The sequence below is a fragment of the Pteropus alecto genome, unplaced genomic scaffold, assembly GCF_000325575.1.
Source record: "Pteropus alecto unplaced genomic scaffold, ASM32557v1 scaffold185, whole genome shotgun sequence".
NCBI lineage: Eukaryota > Metazoa > Chordata > Mammalia > Chiroptera > Pteropodidae > Pteropus > Pteropus alecto.
In genome coordinates, this window is record NW_006438088.1 from 807164 (window position 1) to 830728 (window position 23565).

A 23565-nucleotide genomic window follows, 5' to 3' on the forward strand; every position below is an offset into this window, starting at 1 on the left:
CATAAATGAAAGAGGGCTTTGTCGTTTAACTATTTAACATATCTATAACTGAATTTCACTTATTTCAACTTTATTCCAATTTTCATTTTAATAAATATATAAACACTGAAAAACCTTGTTCACATAAATTAGGAGATGAGAATCAGAGTAGTTATACTATTGTGATGTCACTCACTTCTTTAACATTTTTCTAAATCCTGTAGTGATCTGTTGCTCACCTACCTGAAGAGATAACTTGCTTCTTTGAATAACTTGATTCTTTGATAAGTTGAACTCCTTCATTTTGGTTGAAAGGAAAGAACTGAAACCACCTGACTTGCAAAGAGGTTTCTTACCTTCAATAGACGTGTACTTTCTCAACAGCAGCCATTTGAATTTTTCCTTGACACCTGGAGATGTCTGACTCCAACAGAGTAGAATTCAGGGAAAACTCTTTACAAAGTGTGGGAAGGGCAGTCAGGGAGAACAGGTGGAGAAGGGGAGCCAGCAGGACAAGTTCTCAAGCTGATCAATTTTAGGAAGGAATAACTGGGCAGTTGATGACTGAGAATTTTATTTTAAACAATCCCTGCTCAATTCCCCCTGGAAAATTTTTGTGTGCACAGTGCCCAAAGGTATACAAAACCTGATTCTGAGATGCCACAGAATCCAAAACCTGGCATTTGGTTCAATTTCACAAATTTACATCTTACTTCTATCCCTTACATTGTCCCTTTCAAAACATAACAATAGAAAAATCTGGATGACTGTAAAAATATTTAAACAAAATGTCATCCAATGGAAAGGGCTTGAATATTTACTATTTCCAGTGTACTAAAACTGTGCATGTGTGTATGCATGTGCATGCGTGTATGTGTGTGTGTGTGTGTAAAATAGTGTTCTGGTGTTTCCATTTACCTCATTTACACATGAAAAATAAATTAGACTCTTAATATACATCATCTATTCCAAACATTAAAAAATTGACCATTTTCTAATTCACATAAATTTAGGCAAAATTCAAAGATATAGAAAGAAATCTAAGCCCCAAATTATAACCCACTTTATAATTGATTTCATAATATCCTTTATTTTCTAGGATTTTTTTCAAAGTTCCTCATACATTTTTGTGAGATCATGTACCCAAGAGTGCCCGAAAAATGGCAAGGCTAACAAAAGTTTGCTGAATTGGAAAATGAGTTCAACAGCAAGAAGAAGAATTTTAAAGGTTGTTAAAGAAAAGCCAGTAAAATGAATTCCATTCTCTCACTGACAACTGAAAGTATGTTAAATGGTTTTTTTTTTTTTTTTTAAGAAAAAGCCCTCTAAGAGGTCAGTTGTTAAGGCATTCAAAATATGTTTATTCAGAACTTCTCCCTCTGAGAAAGATTCTGGCCCAATCTCAGCTGCCAGAGCCCACGTCTTGCTAATGAGGAAAAATGCTGAGAATCCAGCAGACCCAGCAGATCCCAAGCAGCCTGACCAACCAGGGAAGGCGAATGAACCAGAACATTGCTCTCGCTGTTTAGTCATCCACCATTGCAACATGCAAACCAACTCAGCCACACTGAATTTCTACACCTCAGCACTTAACGTCATTCAACCCACTACTTTCCTGTTCCTGCCAAATATAAAGCAGAAGAAACTGATACTTCAGAGAAGCAATCAGGGCCGTGCTCAAATACCCACTTTGTGAACACATAAACCCACTGAAAAGCAAGACACCCAAAATGTAACACCTCGGATCCCCGGGAAATGCCATTGCTTAGCTACGAATTGATATTATGCTTTTCACTTTTATAAAGAACCAATGTATGGCATAGCCTCTTGAAAACATGCCAGTCTCTGGGGGGAATAAAAAGAGAGAGAGAGAGAAACACTGAAGAATATACATTGCCTGTTATAACGTTCTAAATCAAACATTCTAATATCAAATAAATTTCTCCTACGATTTAGAGGTAGGAAAAGACAGGCCATCTTTTCTCAATGAACAGGTACTCTTCTTATATTAGATCATGATGACATGACACATTTTATTCCCTTTTGCCTTGGTCTTCAAATATTTCTGATATATATTTAATATACAGCTACAAAAATGCTCTCACTCTGGGTATATGTTATAATTACTTTCATAAACTGTATATCATCCAATAAATACCAGACCCTGGGCAAGTTCAGACAGGCTCACTCAGAGTAGAGCATCCATCTGGGCCTTTTTCCCTTTTACCATTTCTCTAAAAAGACGTCCTAAATTTCAAGTGCTCAAATACTCATTTCGAAGACTACCTACCCATCCACTACAATCTTAGTTCAATTTTTTTGTGACCTAGACCCCTCTCCTCCAACTGTGCTTTAACAAAATTAGAGATTTAGAAACCTGTTTCTGGTTAAAAACAAAACTAAACCAAAACAAAATGATACAACAATTTTGCTTTAAATCTTCCAGAGCAGGTGGCAGCACAGGTGGGGCCGGATGTTTTCCAGCAGGGGTTGGGAGTGCTGAACAGCTTTAGAAAAAGCTACACTCAGAATACAAAATCAATAGCTCCAGCATACGGGACTCAGGGAAGACACAAGTGGAGGCCCTTCTAAAGAATCTCCCATAAAGCTACAGAGAAAATAAACCTGCGATACTCGGCACACAGTCATTTTTAAAACAGCAAGAAATTATAGCCTAAATTCCAACGTAATCTATGACAAATGGCACGATCAAAGTTACTGAAATAAATAAAGAATAAGTTCAAAATATGTTATATCCTTTCCTATTAAAAACATGGTGGGGACTTCCCCCCCCTATTTTAGCTAATCAGAGAAAATAAACCATCAGCTTGTAGAATGCTATCATAACAGGAAAATCTCAGCAAGGAGACAAATCAACATGACTATATTATACTAAATAAATACCTGCAGGATAAGAGTTAAGTTGATTTTCCTGTCAAACTTTCTAATCAAGATGAAAACTACTTTGAGAGTTCTCACTAAAAGAGTTAGAACAATACTTTAGTATTTTTGTGGAAATAGTAACTTGGGACTGAGAAGGCCTGGACTGAATGTAGCGTCCTCCTCTCCCCACTCCACCAGCTGAGCAATTCACAGGCTTTCAAACATCTCTGGACTTAGGTTCTTCATCTACAAAGTCAGCTTAACACAAACTATGAAGGAAAAGAAAGAAGCAAATGTGATAACATGTGTGCAAATATTTTATGAACTTTCGGTTAAGATGATGTAGTAGGTAGATGCTGTGCTTGCCTCCTCTCATGACAATGTCAAAATTACAACTAAACTACAGAACAACCATGCTTGAGAATCACCTAAGGTCTGGCTGAACAAAAGTCCTACAATTGGAGACATGCATAAGAGTCCACCTAGAGACTGGTAGGAGGGGCAAAGATGCGAAACAGGCTGGTTCCACAACTGCATGTGGCAGTTGAGAATTGGAAGGGATATCTTGGCTACAGAGGTTCCCCTGGAGGAGTGAGGCATCTCAGCCCTACAATAGGCCCCCCAGCCCAGGGTTCCAGTACCAGTAAAGGAAGTCCCTACAACCTCTGGCTATGAAAACACACAGAGATTGTGGCTGAGTGAGGTAGAGGGAAGTGGGGGTCACAGGTGTTCCTCATAAAGGGCTGGGGCACAGACTTACTCGCTGATGGACTAACTTTCCGTAAGCTCCAGCTCTGGAGCAGGTGTTGGAGGAGCATCAGGGACATACAGAGAGAAACTGAGTTGCCTGGCTTCGGGTCGAGGGCTGGAGGGGCAGCTTGCTCCCAAAGAGAAGTGCTGACAGAGGCCATTGTTCCTTTGTCAAACCCTCCCAACTCTTGGCATGCAGACGCAGGTGGCCGCCATATCTAAGCTCCGTCGACCTGGCTAACACTGGTTGCCCTGCCTTGTTGATTCCCTGAGACCCCACCCCTCCCAAATTGCAGGCCCACCCAAGCTGCTTCTAGTGGAGTTTTCATATAAATGGCTTGTCTTGGCTCATGCTTTAGACTTTCCTAAAACTACTCAAAGGTTCACAAAATCCAAACAAGTAGCATCTGGCCTCGGAGTGCCCCATACCTCTTGCTGAGCAGGCTCAAGCCCGCAACGAGTGGCAGCTGGCCTCAGTTCCCAGCTTGGCCTTTTGAAGTACTTTTAAACCCAGTGTGAGTGTCGGTCATCTGCAGATCGCTTGGTAAGTCATGCCAAGTGGTCCTGAACAGTGCATAGGCTGTGGCTGAACTTGGCCTACAGTTGGGCCCCTCCCAGGAGGCCCTTAGGCTGGGTTGCCTGGTGGCCAGCTTTGACTGAGGCTAGAGCATCACCCAGAGCTGTATCTGAGAAGGACACACTCAAAGGGCAGAGTGAACAGGCACCAGAGCCCTGCTAAAGTGAATTCTGCTCCATAAGGTGAGCCCCTCACTGGCCAATTCTCACACCCAATCACCCAAGGGCCAATCCCTCCCATTGATGTGCAAACATCAACCAAGGCTCAACTACAATAGAAGGGCACACACAACCCATACACGAAACACACCTGGAGCACCCAGTTCAGATAACCAAGGAAGACTGCACCACTGGGCTCCACAAAACCCCTAATAAATCCTCTCTACTAAGACCAGGAGACTTAGGAGCCCTACTTAATACATAGAAACAAAAATAGGGAGGCAGTCAAAATGGGGAGACCAAGAAACATGTCCCAAATGAAAGAAAAGAAAAAAGCTCCAGGAAAAAAAAAAAAACTGAACAAAAAGGAGACAGGTAATCTACCAGATGCAGAATTCAAAACACTGGTGATAAGGGTGCTCAATGAACTAAGGGGAAGAGTAGATGAATTCAGTGAGAACTTTAACAAAGAAATAGAAAACATAAAAATGGAGATAGAAAACATAAAAAAGAACCAGTCGGAAATGAAGAATACAATAACTGAAATGAGGAATACCTTAGGAGGAGTCAACAGTAAATTAGATGAAGCCGAGGATCGAATCAGCAATTTGGAAAACAAGGCAGCAGAAAACATGCAAGCAGAACAGCGAAAAGAAAAAATAATCCAAAAAAATGAGGATAGTTTAAGGGGCCTCTGGGACAATATCAAGCATGCCAAAATTTGCATAATAGGGATACCAAAAGGAGAAGAGAGAGAGCAAGAAATTGAAAACCTATTTAAAGAAATAATGATAGAAAACTCCCTAACCTGGTGAAGGAAATAGACATATAAATCCAGGAAGCTCATAGAGTCCCAAACATGATGAACCCAAAAAGGCCCACACCAAGACACATCAAAATTAAAATGCCAAAGTTTAAAGACAAAGAGAGAATCTTAAAAGCAGCAAGGAAAGGCAGTTAGTTACCTACAAGGGAGCTCTCATAAGACTGTCAGCTGATTTCTCAACAAAAACTTTGCAGGCCAGAAGGGATTGGCAGCAAATATTCAGAGTGATGAAAAGTAAGGAGCTAAAACCAAGATTGTTCTACCCAGCAAAGCTATCATGTAGACTCAAAGGTCTTCCCAGACAAGAAAAAACTAAAGGAGTTCATCATCACCAAGCCAGCATTACAGGAAATGTTGGAGGTACTTCTTTAAGAAGAAGAAAAAATATATATCAAAAATATGAAAAACAAAATGGCAATAACTACATATCTAGCAACAATTAATTTAAATGTAAATGGAGTAAATGCTCCAATCAAAAGATAGGGTGGCTAAATGAATAAGATAACAAGATCCTTACATACGCTGCCTACAAGAGACTCACTTCACATCGAAAGACACACAAAGACTAAAAGTAAAAGAATGGAAAAAGATGTTTCATGCAAATGGAAACAAACAAACAAAAAATCTAGGATAACGATACTTATACAAGACAAAATAGACTTTAAAACAAAGGCTATAACAAGAGATAAAGAAGGACTCAGCAATCTCACTTCCAAAGAAACCCAAAATACTACTTTGAATGGAAATGTCCATCCATAAGTTCATTGCAGCATTAATTACAATAACTAGGATGTGGAGGTAACATGAGTGTCCGCTAATAGATGAATGGATAAGGAACAGGTGGTACATATATACAATGGAATATTACTCAGCCATAAAAGTAAATAAAAAGAATGAAATATTACTCAGCCATAGAAGTAAATAAAAAGAATGAAATTTTGCCATCTGCACAACATGGTGTACCTAGAGGGTATTGTGCTGAGTGGAGTAAGACAGACCAACAAATGCCATGTGATATCACTTACATGTGAAATATAAAGAACAAAATAAACAAAACAGAAACAAACTCATAGATACAGAGAACATTTTGAGGTTTGCCAGATGGAAGGGGTGTTGGGAGGGTGGGTGAAAGACAGGAAGGGATTTAAAAGCACAAACTGCAAGTTACAAAATAGTCACATGGGTATAAAGCACAGCGTAAGGAATTTAGTCAACAATAGTGTGACGACTATGTACGGTGACAGATGAGTACTAGATTTATTGGAGTGATCACTTCATAAGTTATAGAAACGTCTAATCACTATGTTGTACACCTGAAACTAACATAATATGCCAACTATAACTGAAAAATAAAAAATATTTTAAAAATATGTTATGAACTTTAATGTGCTATTCAAATCTGAGGACCATTTCAGACACCTGCGTAGGCTCTTCCATGGCTTTCTGTTTCCAGAATTATCTTCATGAATAACAAATCTGCTATCACTCTGCAGCCTGGAAATGTTCAGTGGTTTCCCCACCGCATACAAGTTCCTCACCATCTACCCTTTACCTTAGGAGCCTCCCCTGCAGCAGCTCCCCTGCCCGCTTCTCTTCCTCTTTTCACATTCTCTCACCAGCCACCCTGTGCTGCTCGTGTACCCACAGGTGCCACCATTTTTCCCACTGGCTTGCCTTTCCAAGGGCTGATCTTTCTGTTGTAATGACTTTTTCCCACATCTCTGCTCAGCAAACTTCTCTTTATGCTTCAAAACCTAGTTCAAGTGTCACCTCTTCCAAGAAGCCTTCTTGTTCTAATTTTTCCCTAGCCTATGCTCCCCAAGGCATGTGGATGAATCTTTATGGCCACGAATATGCATGAAAATAATGAATGTAGACATCTGTATTTGAGACTAGACTAGCAACTCTTGTGGAAACTTTATGTGTTCAGCATACTTGATTTTGAAAAAAATATTTAAAAATTAAAATTTTATCCAATGATCATAGCGTAAATGTTTTAGAACTCTCGATCCTTAAGCTAGTCTTAAATGAAAATTTAAAGTGAAGCAGCCAGAGGTCTTTGGATACACACAAAATCTTTAGTCCCTTAGAAGAATAAGGATATAATAAAAATATCAATAGACCGAAATCTAATTTACATTATCTTAAGATGTACTTTCTACAAAAAAACTGTGACAGAAGTGGCAGAAATATACACAAAAACAATCACTTTTTGTGACTACCTAGAGACGGTTCTGATGGATTTGTTTGTTTATGTGTGTGTTGACATAGCCCATACACACACCCCACAAGAAGTAGCATCCCTCTGGCTCCTACACTCTTGAGTGCCACCTGCTCTGGTTAGGCTTTTGCCTGGATAATTAAAATAAAGATGTGTATTAGCAGATACTATAAATGCAAATTTTCACAGTATTCCAGGCAGCAGAGTACCAAATAGCATTCTCTTTATAATGTGGTGGTGGTTGTTCTAGAACTGAAAGAGTCCCTCTAAAGCAGCAACAGAGACTCAGAGAGGTTAAGTGAATTACCCAAGGTCACACAGCTGCACGGTGGCAATGCCAGGACTCAAACAGAGGACTTCTGATATAAAAGCTCAGCATTCTGTTACACTACACTGTCTCTTATAATATTAAACACATCCTGTTAAGGGCAATCACAGAGGAAACGTGATTTCCTAAAAATAAAATATAGTTCTACTAGACCATATGGCTAGCCTTTAAATGTCCATGTTTTCAAATTGTGGTCCCTCAAATTTTATAAATATTAAAAAGAATTGCAACCCACAGGAACTAAACACCATATTATCATCTAGCTGCTTATAAAAATAGTGTTAAAATGAGTGCTGTCCCCAATACTGAGATGCTGCAAAGGGCTGAGGGCTGGTAGAGCCAGGCGGTCCTTAAGGAGCTCACCCATCATTCCCAGCGAAGGTTTCTAGCCAAACTGAAAAGGACGGGTGTGACTGCTGGGAAGGCGAGGAGTGGGGAGGGGGTGTGTGGAGAGCCTCATTTTTTTGCTTGAGATCCAGTAGGAATCCAAGAGGCTGAGACCTATTTTGCCCAGTCCTGCACTTGGGCAGCTCAGGCATGCCGAGCAAGAAGAGTAGTCATGCCTGCCTGGCCAGAGTGCGAGCGACTACACAATGCACAGACATACAAAACATGCTCTCCAGAAACCATGGCAGCAAGCTGGGTTCTGGGGGACCTGCACTGACAGGCACAGGTGGGAGAGGGAGCAAAAGCAGAAGAGTCCAGGTCCAGCTTCTAGTACGAGTACCATCAGCCGTTCATATCCATGGACGTGGAACCCACAGATACGAGGGCTGGCTAAGGGACTTGAGCATCCGAGGATTTTGGTATCAGGGGTCTTGGAGCCAATTCCCCGCCAATACCGAGTGACAACCGTACTACGGAGAAGTACCAGGTAGCCTCAGAAGCCCTTCCACCCGCAAAAGTTTCATATCCTCTAAAAAGAGTTAAGTTCAAATTGATTCATTGCGATGTTTGAAAAATGAATTTAGTGTTAAATATCATTCAAGTGTGACGACTTTGTCTCCAGCTAGACTTGCAAAATCATTGAGTTAACTTACACCATAAATGCTAAAAGGATTTTAAAAGTAAATTAAAAAGTGACTTGACAAAAGAACTAGAAGAAAATATAGAAACTATATATTGATGTCAGGATCTAAGGCCTGTCTAAGCATAAAAGCAAAGAAAAAATAATAAATGGAAAAATGTTAATTAGTGCTCCGGAAAACTGATTTTAAAAAACTAAAGGGCAATAAAAAAACAGGAGATTATTATTTGCACATATGGCGAAGGGCTAATACTCTGCATCTTTAAAGAACTCTTATAATTGATAAGAGAAAGAACACATTTACAAAGAAAAAAAAAGAGCAAAGCTGTTATTTTTTTTTTTTAAAGGATGTCTTATAAACATTTTTCACCAATCTAATGGGTGAGGAGTTTTATAAGATTATATCCAGTGCTTAAAAGAGTATAAGCAAAATAGGTTATAGACTGCTGTAAAATACACCAAAAATATGGCAATTTGTAATAAAAGCAATTTTAAAACGGGTACACACTTTTTAACCCAGCAATTCCAAGTCTAGGAATTTATCCCAGGGAAGTAGAGAAGTATGCAAAGTTGAACAATGGTCATCACAGCTTTATGTAGAATCATGAAAAACTGGAAATGAACTAAATATCAAAAAGGCCTTGCTAAATGAATTTTTGTATTTTCACAAGATACCATGCCACCAAGAAAACCAATGTAGAAAAATGCATAGAGACATGGAGCGACATTTGTGAGACCGCAGAGTCGGGGAAGGAAGCCTAGAACCAAACAAAAGCAGCTGTAAGGGACTCATGCTTTTTACTTTGTGCTTTTCTCTATTTTCCAAGCTTTCTACAATGAGCATGTATTAGTGGTTTTCACCATTTCTTAAAATTGTGTTTTAAAGCATTACACCGAGCCATTCTAATTATTTGTTCTACATGTATCTAATTATTTTTTCTAACTATAAACAAACAAACAAAAACAAACAAACAAACAAACAAACACCTTTACCTGGAGTATTTGAATACTAGGGACACTTGGCAATGAATTCGGATACTATGCCTGTACATCAGAATTTAAGAATGAAAGATCTGCAATAACTCTTTGAAGAAACTTCACAATCAAGACCGATTGTTTTACTTCCTAAGCTTACTAATGAACTTGACATTAGAGCAAAATCTCTATGTTCTCAAATCTCTAAAAAGCCTGCAGAAATTAATACAAACGGGCATTTTTAAACTCAAATCAGGCAACTGTGTGATTATCACTTAAGAAAAATCGAGGTTTCTTTGATTCAAACAATCAAATTGGTGAATGAAAATTCAATTAAAAATAAACTTATGAAAAGTTTAAGAACACAGCTCTTTGATGAGCTAGGCTGCATCCTGACTTCTCTGTCTGTTTACAAGTGTTAATTTCTTCCCAGAAAGGCTACAATGCAGACTTTTGCTACTCAGAGTGTGGTCCTCAGACTGGGACACTGGTAACACCTGGGAGCTTGCTGGAAATGCGGATTCTCAGGTCTCAGGCCAACCGCACTGGAATGTACAGTTTAATGAACCCCCAGGTGATGTGAATGCACATTACAGTCTAAGGTGAGGTGCTACAGAGAAACTGAAAGCTCAAGTATTATCAGCCACAGTCAAATAAAAGATTAGAGATTAAGTCACGCTCTCTCTAGCATCCAGCATGTAACTGGATTTGATGAACATTGTTGAAGGAATGAATCTGAATAAATGGAAGAGATGATAGAAAGACAGGAATACTGCCAAGCCACATGGGAAGGAGGGCGGGCATATAAAAGCAATGGGAAAACATATGTTCTCTGGCCCCTTAAGTCTCACTTATGTGAAACTTCAATGAAGTGTAAGCCTTGTGGGCGAGACTTAATTCTGAAATTAAAAAAAGGTCACCTATCTTTCTGACAAGGTGGCCAGAAAAAATCTGGGGTAAGGGGGCTATATTTTGAAGCGGCAATGCATTATGCCATAAAGAAAGGAAACCCAAAGACAGAAGCCCTTCCAGAAACCAGAGAATGCTCTAGTATGTTTTCCCTACCAAACTAGGGAGCACACATAGCAACACGCCTACACGCACACACTCTAGGCCAAAGTGCAGGTCAGAAAAAGACCGACACCATTGTAACTATGTACATTGCCAGACGCAAGTACATAGATCTATAGACAGGAGAGCAAGACACAAGAATACTGGGAAAAAATATTGTCCAAATGCATTTGAAAAGTTCACCATCAAGCTACAAAACAATGAGCTTCAAAATATTATCACTAAAGGATAGCTCTAGAGAGCCTTGCCCAGGTGAAAAGGGCAAGAAAAAGATAAAGGTTACAGATTCTAACAAATACTTCTTTCTCATTGCCTTTAATTTCTGGGAACGGCTTCATCTCGCAGCAGGGCTAGAACATAACCGCAAACACTGCAGAATCTGTAAGGCCTTAGATCTCCGCTGGGCAAGCAAACAAGAACAGCCTTTTGAGTTGGGAAAAGCACGAGCAAAGAAAATAACATGGCCTCAATACTGTCATCTGCTAAAGCAAAATAAAGACACTGCGCCATTTGGTTTTTATATTTAGGTAGCTTTCCAGAATCCCTTTCTCCATTTTCACCTCCTTGTCCTACACAGCTCTCAGAGCGGCTTCTGTGAGACTGCCCTGGAGAGCACACAACACATTTTCAGGAGTAACCAATGTTAACCCCACACTGCTTAAACCGGCCTCACACTCAGAGGCCATGTCAACACGCTTCTCCTCCAGGCAGGTCTCCCACACAGGAGCTCTTCACTCACCTGCTAAGAGGGGACCACACCACAATCCCCATGCCAGTCTGGCACAACCAGAGATACAAGCATGCCCAAGCCCCAGCTGCTCAGACACCTCGCCTCCTTATTCAGCCCTGCCTTGGCCTCGCTGCCAATCGTCACTTTGTTTTCTTTCCCACTGTGGTAAAAATAACTTCCTCTTGAAGTGTCGAAATCTGCATGTGATTTTACACGCATTTTTTGGCACATCGTTGGATGAATTCTGATGCTGAAGCAGAATGAAATCACAAGAAATCTGCGATCACGTTTCCATAAAACTTCAACCAGATGAGTCAGTTCCATATTTTCTCAGATACTGAGAAAAAGACTTCCAGGCATGATATGATGCTGTCTTCTAAAGCGCCAAGTCAGTTCCTTCTGTCCTGTGCTTCTAACAGACTCAGCAAAGGCTCAGAGACTGAGGGAAGCAGAGCAGAAGGCGGGGGCTATTTCCTGTTAACCAGGGCTGTGGTTCTGAGCGTAAAGAAGGGCATCTCGGAGGGCAGACCACCCAACACAAATGTGGCCCCAAGAACTTAGCAAGATTTTGTATTTAGGACTTGAAACAGGGCTCCACTCACCTGTCATAACTACAGAACACTGGAGGATATAACACAGTTGTTCTAAAAAGAAGACTGTTTTGAAGACAGTCACTTCTGATAGTGACTTGTCTCCACAAAATAGGTTCACAAATCAAGGGAACTGGCAAATTCTCCAGTTCTATCGGCCAGTGAAGGGCCATACAGACAAAGGAAAGTGAGAAGATGCACAAGGGAATGAAAATCATTTCATCTTTTCACAAGCTTATTGGCCACTTGTGCTTCCTCTTCTGTGAATTGTCTGTTCACATTCTTTGTGCATTTATTTCATAAATTCTCTTTTTCTTATTGGCTTATTGAACTATCTGCATATTAACCTCATTTCCTAGAGAAACATCTGTCCCCATTCTGGGTTTTTTGCTTCGTTTATGGCATGCTATTGATCAGAAGATTTCACTTTAATGTTTTTTTTTTCCCTTTGTTGTTTGTGCTTTCTGTGTTGGAAAGTGATTTCAAATGAGCAACTACTAGAAGACAGATCTATTCGTCTAGACAACATTTGTGTGTGGGGCGAGCGGCGTGGATAGGGGAGGCCATGACAGTTATCTTCACATTGTCGATTCTTTGAAAGACAAGGAAATCCAATAGATTATTCTATGTAGCTCCCAGAAGAAGAATTAGCAACAGCAGCTGGAAGCTACAAAGAAGTAGCCTGCCACATGGCAAAGAACTCCTTCAGCCACTGGGACTGTCCACCATGAAATGGGAAGATCAGTAGCAAGCAGCTGGGCCGAGGTTCTGAGAACTCTCTGAACAACAAGAATTTCTTATCCCTACTTGTTTTCCTTCTTTCTTCCTATCACATTGTTAGACTCTGAATTTTGGAAAGCTATGTCTTACTCTGCCTGCTCTCTCTGCCTTCCTAAGGATATTCTGCTTCCCACGATTTTGGGAGCAAGGTTCTCCCTTTATTGTACAAGACAGGCTGGAACAAACAGGTGATGCTGGGAAAACAAAACAAAATAGCAACAACAACAACAACAACAACAAAACAGCAACCATGATTAAGACTTTGAAAATGATGGCTTAAAATGGTTTTGCGTATATTACTTGCCTTAGTCACTTGACTCCTAGAATCTTTTAAATAAGCATTTGGCTCCAAAAGAAACAGCCTTATATTTCCCATTGCTAAAATTAAATGGCTTCTTATTTCTTTCAATACATGATTTTAAAAGTAGATGAGAACTTAGAAAGCACCTAATTCAGCGATTCTAAAGAAAAAAGAGGCACCACCCCCTGGGGCTGCATATAAAAATCACTTAGAGAACTTCTCTAAAGAACTCCAAAACTACCCCATTCTCCCCCTCCTGGCCACTGGGGCATATTCCCAGAGAGACCTTATGGAAACACTGCTGCTGATAGGGGTCCTAGGAAAGAAAAACAATTGAGAATCAGAGATCAAACTTCTTCATTTTAGAGGTAAAGGAACTTAAACCTAACAGGCTCATGTGACTTAGCAGCACTGACCACTGAACTATTTGGGGACTCTTTCCAGACTTAGGTCCAGTGCCCCTTCCATCAACCCACACAGCTCTGCCTGACAGTTCTGCTTATCCAATGGGAAGGTATTCATGTCAAAGAGTCTTCGTGTCAAAGCAGGAAGTTCTGCGCGAGCATTGCAAGGCCATAGTTCTCCTGGACAAAATTTAACTTTCTATTAAATAACGTAAAATCACACTTGCTTTCAAGTTCTCCAGGAATCGGGTTAACAGCTACAATGGATGGTAATGGCCTTGCGAGTCTCGCCCCAGCACCCATCAGAGGCCGGGCAGGTCGAGGCAACATGAAGAAGCAGAGAATGGAAAACAGAAGTGAGTTCACCAGCCTCTTGACGAAGACAGGATCCAGTATTTTGGTTCACTGCCGTTGCCCTGACTTCCAATGGAAGCAGAGAGAAGAAAGCAGCCATACTACGAGGCGTGGCAATTCCATCAGAAGTGGGAGAAATTCTTGTAGCAGTCGTGGGTATGCCTGGCATTATGATGGAAAGGGCATGACTTTTGGATCACTAGCCCAGCCCTAGAACAGCTGGTGATTCCAGACAGTAAGCTACACCACACTCTCCTTCTGCAAGGCTATTTTTATTTTGTGAATACAGAGGAGAAAAAAAGTGTGTATACGTTCAAAATGGAGGAAAGCAGGCTGTGCAAAGGATGTATTCTTTAAAGACTGTTTCCAGAAAGCAGAAGAGAGGATAAGAAGCAGGAAGGTTTGTGTGTGTGTGATGAACAGGGCAAAAGACTAGAGCATGTCAGCTGTTGAAGAGTTGCTGCCAATCTGAGGGAGAGGGTGACAAGATAAGCCACAAGAATCCTAGTTTAGTAATTTCATATTTCTTGCTTGGAATGGCTCTTTCAATGGAAGCCAAGCCATGAGTGAATTGGCACACTCCTCTAGTATGTGTTTGCATGAGTGTGAGTGCACGTGTATGGACGTTTACGTGTGCCAGAAGAGGGAGTCTGAGAGAAGCGACAGATCAGGTCAGAAAACTTGACGTTTGTTCAGTTCAAATGCCAGGCCTTGGGTTAGAAAAGTACCCTATAGACAGCGATTATTAATCCCATCGTACGGATCAAAACACCTGAGGTTCAGAGAAGTCAAGAAACTTGCCCAAGTTCTCCCAGCCAATAGGTGATAACGTAGTGATTCACACCCGGATCTCTGCCCTAAAACATATTCTATCGTCCGATGCTTCTGGCCCACCATAGGCCTTCAGTGAATATTTGCTGAATGATCGAACAAAGCAATTTATAAGTTATAAAATACTTTCATTTTTATTTTCATTAAGACTATGAAAGTTATACTCACTGAACTTGAAAAAAAATCAATGGTGTTTCCAGAAATGTAGTATGGTTTTTTAAATTGTCTATGAATGAATGAAGTAAGAGTTACTTACAGTTGTGACTTCGGGCTATTACAATATCTTTCATCAAACAAGGGTGAATGGGTTCATGCATTAAGCCCTATTTTTATAGTCTATAGTTTTGAGGTTCTAGGTTAAAATCCGTTCAGTCACTATTTCAAAAACTACATCATCTTATGGTCTCATCTCCTTAAAGATTCAAAGTCATGCTTGAAATGTACTAGCCAATTTAACACGAATTGCTACCTAAGGAAGACACTGACCTAGAGAGAGAAAGAAAATGCTATTCTGCAAACTCCCCAAACAACTAGGTTCAAGAAAATGACAAGAAACAAGAAGTCTGCATTCTAGTTGTTTGCAGCCAAATCTCTAGATTGACTTCGGGTATTCTTAATTACAGTGAGAGCTCTACAAATCTACTTTGAAATCCCTTCATGTAAGAGGTGCGTGATGATCCCCATGCACAGAAGACAATGTTTATCAAACTATATGGCTTGGTGGTTTTAATGCCTTTGCTTGGAGCATATACTTCAAACAGCCTAGAAAAGATGGGCTGTAGACATCAACTAAGCTTGAGTCTTTCCTGGTACCCCTCCCCACATTCTCTCTTTGAAAACATTACCAAACAAAGCAGGCCAAGGAACCCTAGTGGAGAACAATCTGCTTAGCAAATACTGTATTGAATCAACAGATACTTCCTGCAGGCCTGTACAGAGCACCCAGGAGAGGTGTCAGAGTACAGATAGAAAGTACAGAATAAGCTTCTTCTTCTCAAAAGCTTGCCCACAAATGATCACAATACAAGGTACAATGTCAAAACTTCAGAAGTGATCATGAAATAAAAAATACTACAGGAGTTTAAAGATCATCACTGAATGTTAGCTTCCTAAACCATCGACACAGAGGCAACAGCAGAAGCAAAGGCAGGCACTGAGACAAGAGAAATGAGCCAGTGGCTATCTTTGGGAAATTACATATAACTAATATAAAACCAGAGACAGACCAAGAGAGATAGCATACTCTCAACACTAAATAGCTATCTGGCTTCCTGGTAATTTTGAATATGAGAGTGCTACAAATTATTTAAATTGAAACTCTACCAGGCGGCATGCAACTGACTCAACTTATTTGAAAGCTTCCTATTTTGATAATATATATCTTTAGAATCTACTAAAAAGTTCTAACGCTTTGGAAAAATGACATTTCTTCCTAAAATTCATAAGTTATTTTAGTAAAAAGAAACATATATAGGAAATATTGTTCCTATATATTTGTCCTGTATATTATACAACAACATGAATAAAAAATGAACTGTATATGAATTCCAGTTTTATGAGAACATTCAGGATATCCTTGGTAGCTTTGTCATACATTGTATAAGGAACATAATGTATCCAAATGTTTTCCCCTGCTGAGCTCATCAGCTCCATTCTAGTGATCAAACACAATGACAAAATACTGCCATCCACCGCACCATAATCTACTGTTCAAAATTGGCTACGTGCATATTCCACATCCAAGTCACAGTAATCTTTGTGATATAGGTAAAATAGATAAGTGCTAGCTATGAATTATCATGTGTTAGAGCTAATGCAGACAACCAAAGTGTTTAACATGTGAAGTAATCTATAAGTGTCAAAAAGACTCCTGAGATTTTTTTGAAGAAGTCCTTATTTTCAATCAATTGTTAGAAATTTAATTAGGCTTTATTATATACCCAAACACTGTACTTAGCCCTTTGAAAGTGACTAAAGTATAAAATGAATTTCTTGCTCCTTGAGAAGGTGCATGCATAAGATACAGAAAACAATACATAACAGTATTGTGTTTCAACCAGTGTCACCATTTACAAATTCAAAATAGAAAGCAAAATTGTATATCCGATAAGGGTCTAGTATCTCATATATTTAAAGAACACTCCCCGAAAAAAGACAATAACCCAATTGAAAAAAAAAATACAATAACCCAAGTGAAAAATGGGCAAAGAATGTGAATAGACATTTTACCAAAGAAGATATATATATGGTCAACAAACATATGAAAAGATGCTCAGCAACACTAATCATTAGGGAAATGAAAAACAAAACCACAATAAGATACCACTTCTCACCCATTAGGATGGGTACAATAAAAATAATGGAAAATAGCAAGTGCTGGTGAGGATGTGGAATGATCTTACATTGCTGGTGGGCTGTACAATGATGCAGCCACTGTGGAAAAGAGTTGGGCATTTGCTCAATAAGTTAAACATAGAATTACCATGTGACCCAGCAATTCCATTCCTAGAGATATACCCAAAAGAACAGAGAACAGGAGTTCAAACAAAAGCTTGTACATAAATTGTTCATAGTAGCACTATTTACAATAGCCAAAAGATAGAAACATCTATCGGTGGATGAATAGATCAACAAAATTCATATAATGGAATATTACTCAGCCATAAAGATAAAGTGCTGATACATGCTACCACATGGATGAATCTTGAAAACAATATGCTAATCACAAAGAAGCAAAACAGAAAAGACCACATATTATACGATTCCATTTCCATGAAATGTCCAGAACAGGCAAATCTATAGAGACAGAAAGTAGATTAGTAACTGATTAGAATGGAGTGGAGCTCAAGGGTACTGGGTTTCTCTTTGTGGTGGTGAAGATGTTCTAAAATTGACTATAGCGATGGTTGCACTTATCTGTGAAGATACTAAAAAGAAATATTGAAAAGTATTAAGCTATTGAAAATTTAAATGGGTGAATTATGTAGTCTGTGAATTATATCTCAATAAAGCTGCTTAAAAATTAATAGTATACGCCAAAATGCGCTTCATTTAGCATTTTCTTGTACAATAATTGCTACATTCTTTTGACTTTTGCGAATAGTATTTTTTTTGTGAAATATTAGTGTTTCCGTCCCCATTTGTGATAAATAAAAGGGTTTATGGATATCAACTTCGCTTAAAGTTGAGTTTCTATAATAAAAATAAATATAGGTCAGACAAAATGTTATTTGTGGTCAAGTCTTCTTCCCCCGTACCCCCTCAAAAAAAGCACGTTATAACTCTTAATTCTAGTGTCTACAATACGTCATATAAGATTCCTTGTCATTGTCCATCACTGTACCCTTGAGCATAGCTGCAGGGCACACTACTGTTTCTGCTCCAGCAGCTTCCCTTTGGGGAAGCGAAAGATATTATTTCTCATGGGACTCGAAAAACTTGACCACTTTTATTCCAGTTTCTCAAATACAAACCAACTAGTGTTTTAAACCTGGCTTGATGACAAGGAATTTGAAGAAAGACAATATCCAGATAATACATATTTATATGTATTTTTAAACAGTTCATACTGAGACTAGTCTACATTAAAAATAGTTTACAAGGCAGAATGCTTTTCACCATTCATTCTATGTGTTTATAGAACAGACTGCACAGTTCAATTCCATTTTCTGTTCTTCCTCTAATACAGGGCTACTGTGTCCCCATCCAACCCTGTAAGACAAATTTGCAGCTATGAACAAGAATGTCATTTTCTTTTTATGTCAACAATGTATATTGATAACATCATATTGTATGCATTCATTTCCTAGAGTGCTGTCTGGGGCCTAGAGTACTATACTTAAACCATACGCGATGTGCAGAAGAAAATTAAATTTGGCTTTTTAAGGTTTAAAGACTATTTTATAACAATTCTGGATGTCTACTTTCACATTTTCCTTTAAATTCATATACATTTAGAGAATTTTAAATTCGATACATCTTTTTCTCTCATTTTTTGACACAAAATTGTCATGCTCATTTTAAATATATATCAAGATGGGCAATTCTGAAAACTATAGTAGTATAAATTAAAAATGGAAAAGAAAGCATGTCAACTTGAGATCAATCCAACAAATTTAGTTCCCATGAAGGCTAAATCAACATATCCAAGGCTTGATGATAAATCATTAGAGTTCACTGGTTGTATAAGATCAGTAGTAAGCCATCTGGCTTATTCAGTTTACATCAATGTAATGAGTGTTATTCCAAGTTTTTGATATTTCCACAGCTCATAAGTAATGAGGCTACTGGCAGAAGATGCACCATAACTAAATTTCTGGGGGAAATTTTATTTGATTTTTATTTGTTTTCCATAGTAAATCAAAGCCTGAATACTGCTTCAAAAAATATAATTTCATTGAATTGAAAAGACTATGGTTTCCAAGTTTAAGCACAGCATTGCTATATCCATCTATTTACCGCATTGTATGTCTGCGTTCTCCTCCTTCCATCCATTCTGAGGAGGGGAAGAGTCACGACAAGTTATCTTTGCATAATTTTCCTTCTCCTAACTTATTTTCCATTTTTCAAATTGTTGCAGCCTTTCCCCAAGCTGACTATAAAAAAGGGACAGCTCGATCCCAGCTCCCGTAGGAAGAGAAAGCATCATCATAGACTCCTTTCCCTTCCTTCCTCACACTTTCTGGTTGCCCACCTTCACCCCCTTCTCTGCTTCTCCTAACCTCAGAAAGTCTAAAGCTAGCTGGGGCCACAGCTGTTGGCTGGTCTTCCTCTTGAAACAATGGGGCTTAAGAAGCAAAGCAGATGTATTTTTTAAAGTCGAAATTTAAAAAATTAAACCATGTACATTCCTTTTAAAATATTTTATGAACCTTTTCTCTCTCTCATCTCCCCCTCTTTCTCTCGAATGCATAGGAAGCTTCCTGAAAGCAATGCTTTACTCTGGAACAATGGTCCTCAAACTTGAGCCGGCATCAGAATCACCTGGCAGACTTGCTAAAACACAGATTGCTGGGTCCCACATCCATCCTCTTTCATACAATGGGTCTGGGATGAGACTTGAGAATGTGCATCTGTAATAAGTTCCCAGGTGATACTGATGCTGCAGGCCCAGGACCATACATTGAAAACCACTAGCCTAGACAAAGAACGATTGCTAGAGAAAGAGGGAAAGATCGGGAATTTAAGATTCTGATTCACATCGCTTCCAGTTGTGCAGCTCTGTGGTGTCGAGTTCCCTAGTACATGGAGGCGGCACCGTGGAGTTACCACAGGAAGCCAGAGTTTGAGCAGACCAGTTGCTCGAATTATTTATCTTCTCTGTTGGCCCCTCAAGAGATGCAGAGTAAAAGTATCGAATAAAAGAAAGCAAAATTATGGAAATAAATATCATCATTTTTAACCCATCAGCTCTTTAGATTCCCACTTGCATCTTGACTGTATTTCCATTTTATCTCTTAAACTGCTCATAATGCTATACCATGAGTGCTATTCAGTAATCATATATTATATTTGGGTTCAGGTCTTGCCTTACTTGCTGTGTGTCCTTTGGCAAGTCAGTGAACTTCTTTGTCCTCATTTTCCCCACATCAAAGATGAGAATAATAGTGGGACCTAACTAAAATATGACTGTGCTGATGCAGTTTCATCCTGCACGTGCCTGGACTGGCACATGCACAACAATGTTAGCTTTTCTGTGAATGGTCATCTCTCTTGGCTTCCCTATGAGAATATTCGATGTGCAATATGTTAAATATCCCTATTTGACACAATAGGTTGTTATTACTTCAACAAATAATTATTGAGTGGCTACCATGTCTCAGATGTATAATATTATATGTGAGTATTAAAATACTATCCTGTCAAGGAAAGTATTTTTTATAAATATTATTTCAATTTGGAAAATTTTGACTTTACATGAACTTATATTTAAGAATAACACTTGCCTCTAAAATTGGCTAACTAGAGAAATTGAGAGGATGTGTTTACTAACCACAGATTTTGTTTTGACAGACACTAAAATAATAGAATGGAGGAAACAAGAGAAAAAGTAACACTGCAGATATTTTGCCTTATATTATCAAGGGTATATTTTAGACCCTCATAAAGACCACAATCTCACTTTTCCCGAAGATCATTATATTTATGTAACAAAACAACAGGGACCAAATTTGGCCAAAGGTATCCTATTTTCAGTTCACAGTGATGTCATTTTTTAACCCATCATGTCAGTCAGAAGTTTAATGATCACTTAGTAATAGCAGCAACATTCAGTCCTTTAGTTGTTACTCATTTTCTGAGTGAAGGCTGTGAATTCACCCTTCTACCAACTGAGCCCCAAATTTATCAGGCCTCATTTTTTGAAATATATAAGGAAAGCACAAAACTCTGGATACCACGTGTGTTTGGCTGAATTTTCTAACGGTTAGCGTGCTAGACGTTGAAGTCCTTGATTTTACTCTCTGTAGTGCCTTTACTCACTCCTCTTCCTGGATTTTTCCATCCCGGAAAAGGGTATTAAAACCACAACATTCTAGGAGCTGAGTGGACGTTTGAGACAATCTAGTCCAGCCCCTAATTTTACCCATAAGAAAACTGAGGCCCATGAAGTCTGAGTGCCATTCCCCAAAGCCAAGTGCTCTTGAGAACACCCAACACAGATGTCTTCCTTCTCCATGCGCTGGATTTTCTCTATCTACACCATTGGCCTCCATATTTTGCTTAGAAGGAACTTACACACACACACACACACACACACACACACACACACACACACACAAACCTGTGTGACACTAGCAGGTGTCTGCAAGCTATGAAGCTATGAGACTTCAAAATACAGAACTCAGGAAAAAAAGAAATCTGACTCCCTAACAAGAGTGCATACTATCCCAATCCTCTAAAAAAAAAAACAGATAGTCAAGATTGTACTTCAGAAATCTACTTGGACAATATTTCCCCTAAACCATCTTACAAAACCATAGTTCCCTAAAGTTTCTACAAAAATAGAAGTGTTACTTTTTAAAACCTGAGCTTCTTTACATGGAAAGAGCATTATTTTATCTGCGTTTCCATTTCAAAATGCTCTAACACATGTGTCACTTTGCTGAAGTGTTTTTTTCCTTCGAAAACTGTGTACTATCCAGACTTGTGGCTTCTGCAACGAAGAGGCTTTGGTGGGTAAGTGTGGCAGCCGCCAGCCTGCGGGAGTCATTTGGCCCATTTTGGTTCCAGCGCTTCAGCGGCTTCCCTTTGCGCACCGGCTCGAGTCAAGCCAGATGTTTGCGAGGGGCTCCCGTTTATCACCTTGCACGTCTACAAGAAGCTGCAGCCAGCCCTCCCATCCTCTCCCTCCTTTCCCGAAAGACCTCTTCTGGCCACAGACTTGTGGGAGATTTGCATCCTGCCTGGGCCAGGGAGCGCGAGCAGAGTGGTGCTGGGGACCAGGGCGTGCGCTGGCCGGGCCCTGGCACCGCTCCCTCCCCGCGCCTGGACAGGGAGCGGCGGGTCACGCCCTCTCTCTGAAGCTGCTCTTGTATCTCTCTGCACAACCCTTTGCTTACCTCTGCTAAAAATAGGTGGCCTCGCTCCGAATAAACCAAGCACAGCCCCTCACGAAAGTTCTGACATGAGACATTCGTAGCGCAGAGGTTCGCCAACACCGCTGGTGAGGCTGACCTGCACCCTCCGACAGCCCCAGACCTCCCGGCGCAGCCCGCACCCCAGTCCTCCTACCTGCGGGCTACGGAGTGAGCAGGGGCTGCCAGAGGACAAGCCAGCTCAGGGACAGCGCGGAGCCTGAAATCTGCCTTGGGTCACCCACGCCGGCGACAGGAGGGAGAACTCGTGGGGGCAGAATTCGTAGAACCCACTGTGAAGAGGAGCTAAACCCACCAGCGCAGGACAAGACTATGCTCACTAACGGGCCAGGGAGGGACTGTCCCTTCTCCTCGCCTCTCCGCACACGGCCAGGCCTGAATATGCACCCATTCGTACACACCCACAAACACCCACGCCTACACTCTGCCCCAGATGGGGTGGCAGAGGCGGGGAAGGTATGCAGTGCCCCGCCCCGGGGTACCTGCCGCGCGGGTCAACCCGGTGGCGCCCCCGCCTCTGTGCAGACAGACGGCGGCGCGGGAGGCAGCAGGCGCCCCGGGCCGCTGCGGCGACGTTCGCGGGCGTCCCACCTGGGCAGCCCCGGGGCGGCGGCGGGCTGGGGTAGCACCAGAAGTCCCCAGCGCGTCCCCTCTCCCCCCGGCACAACTTCGCGCGGCCAGCGCCACCCTCGCGCCCGCCACCCCTCCTTACCCAAATACTGCCGCAGGTCGAGCAGGAAACGAGGGGGTCCCCCGCTGAGCTGATAGAAGAGGGAGCCCAGGCAGAAGACCAGCAGGGTGGCCATGCAGAAACCGTAGTCCCGGAGGGAGAAGCGCAGGAAAGGCAGCAGGGAGACCCGGCGCTTCCAGCTGCCCAGGCCGGGAGGGGCGCCCCCCAGAGGGGCCCCATGGGGCCAGGGATCCGCGGCGCCGCCGGGATGCTGCTGCTTCTTCTTCATCGCCTGCACCGCCGCCTCACACAGCCTGCCCGTGCCAGGAAAAGGTCACCCATCCGCCTGCGAAGAGGAGAGCCCGGCGGGCCGACTGCACATGGGCAGGGCCGCGCGGAGGGCAGCCCGGGTGGGGGCGGGGAGGGGCCGAAGTTGCCGGGCTCAGGAGACTTTCCTCGGCATGGTCCCCGCCGCCGCGGCCCGAGCGGCCGGGGGGCCCGGCCCCGGCTGGGGG

General features: G+C 41.0%; 1 protein-coding gene across 2 annotated transcripts in view; it reads right to left on the reverse strand.

Moving 5' to 3' along the window:
- Nucleotides 1-23559, reverse strand: part of UST (uronyl 2-sulfotransferase) — a 257699-nt gene extending 234140 nt beyond the window's left edge. For both annotated transcript variants that reach the window (XM_015592149.2, XM_006915336.3), the window contains exon 1: nucleotides 23093-23559. In XM_015592149.2, the coding sequence (XP_015447635.1) occupies nucleotides 23093-23339 (247 nt within the window). In that variant the 5' untranslated portion in view covers nucleotides 23340-23559. The remainder of the gene's footprint in view (nucleotides 1-23092) is intronic.
- Nucleotides 23560-23565: the final 6 nt, after the last annotated feature.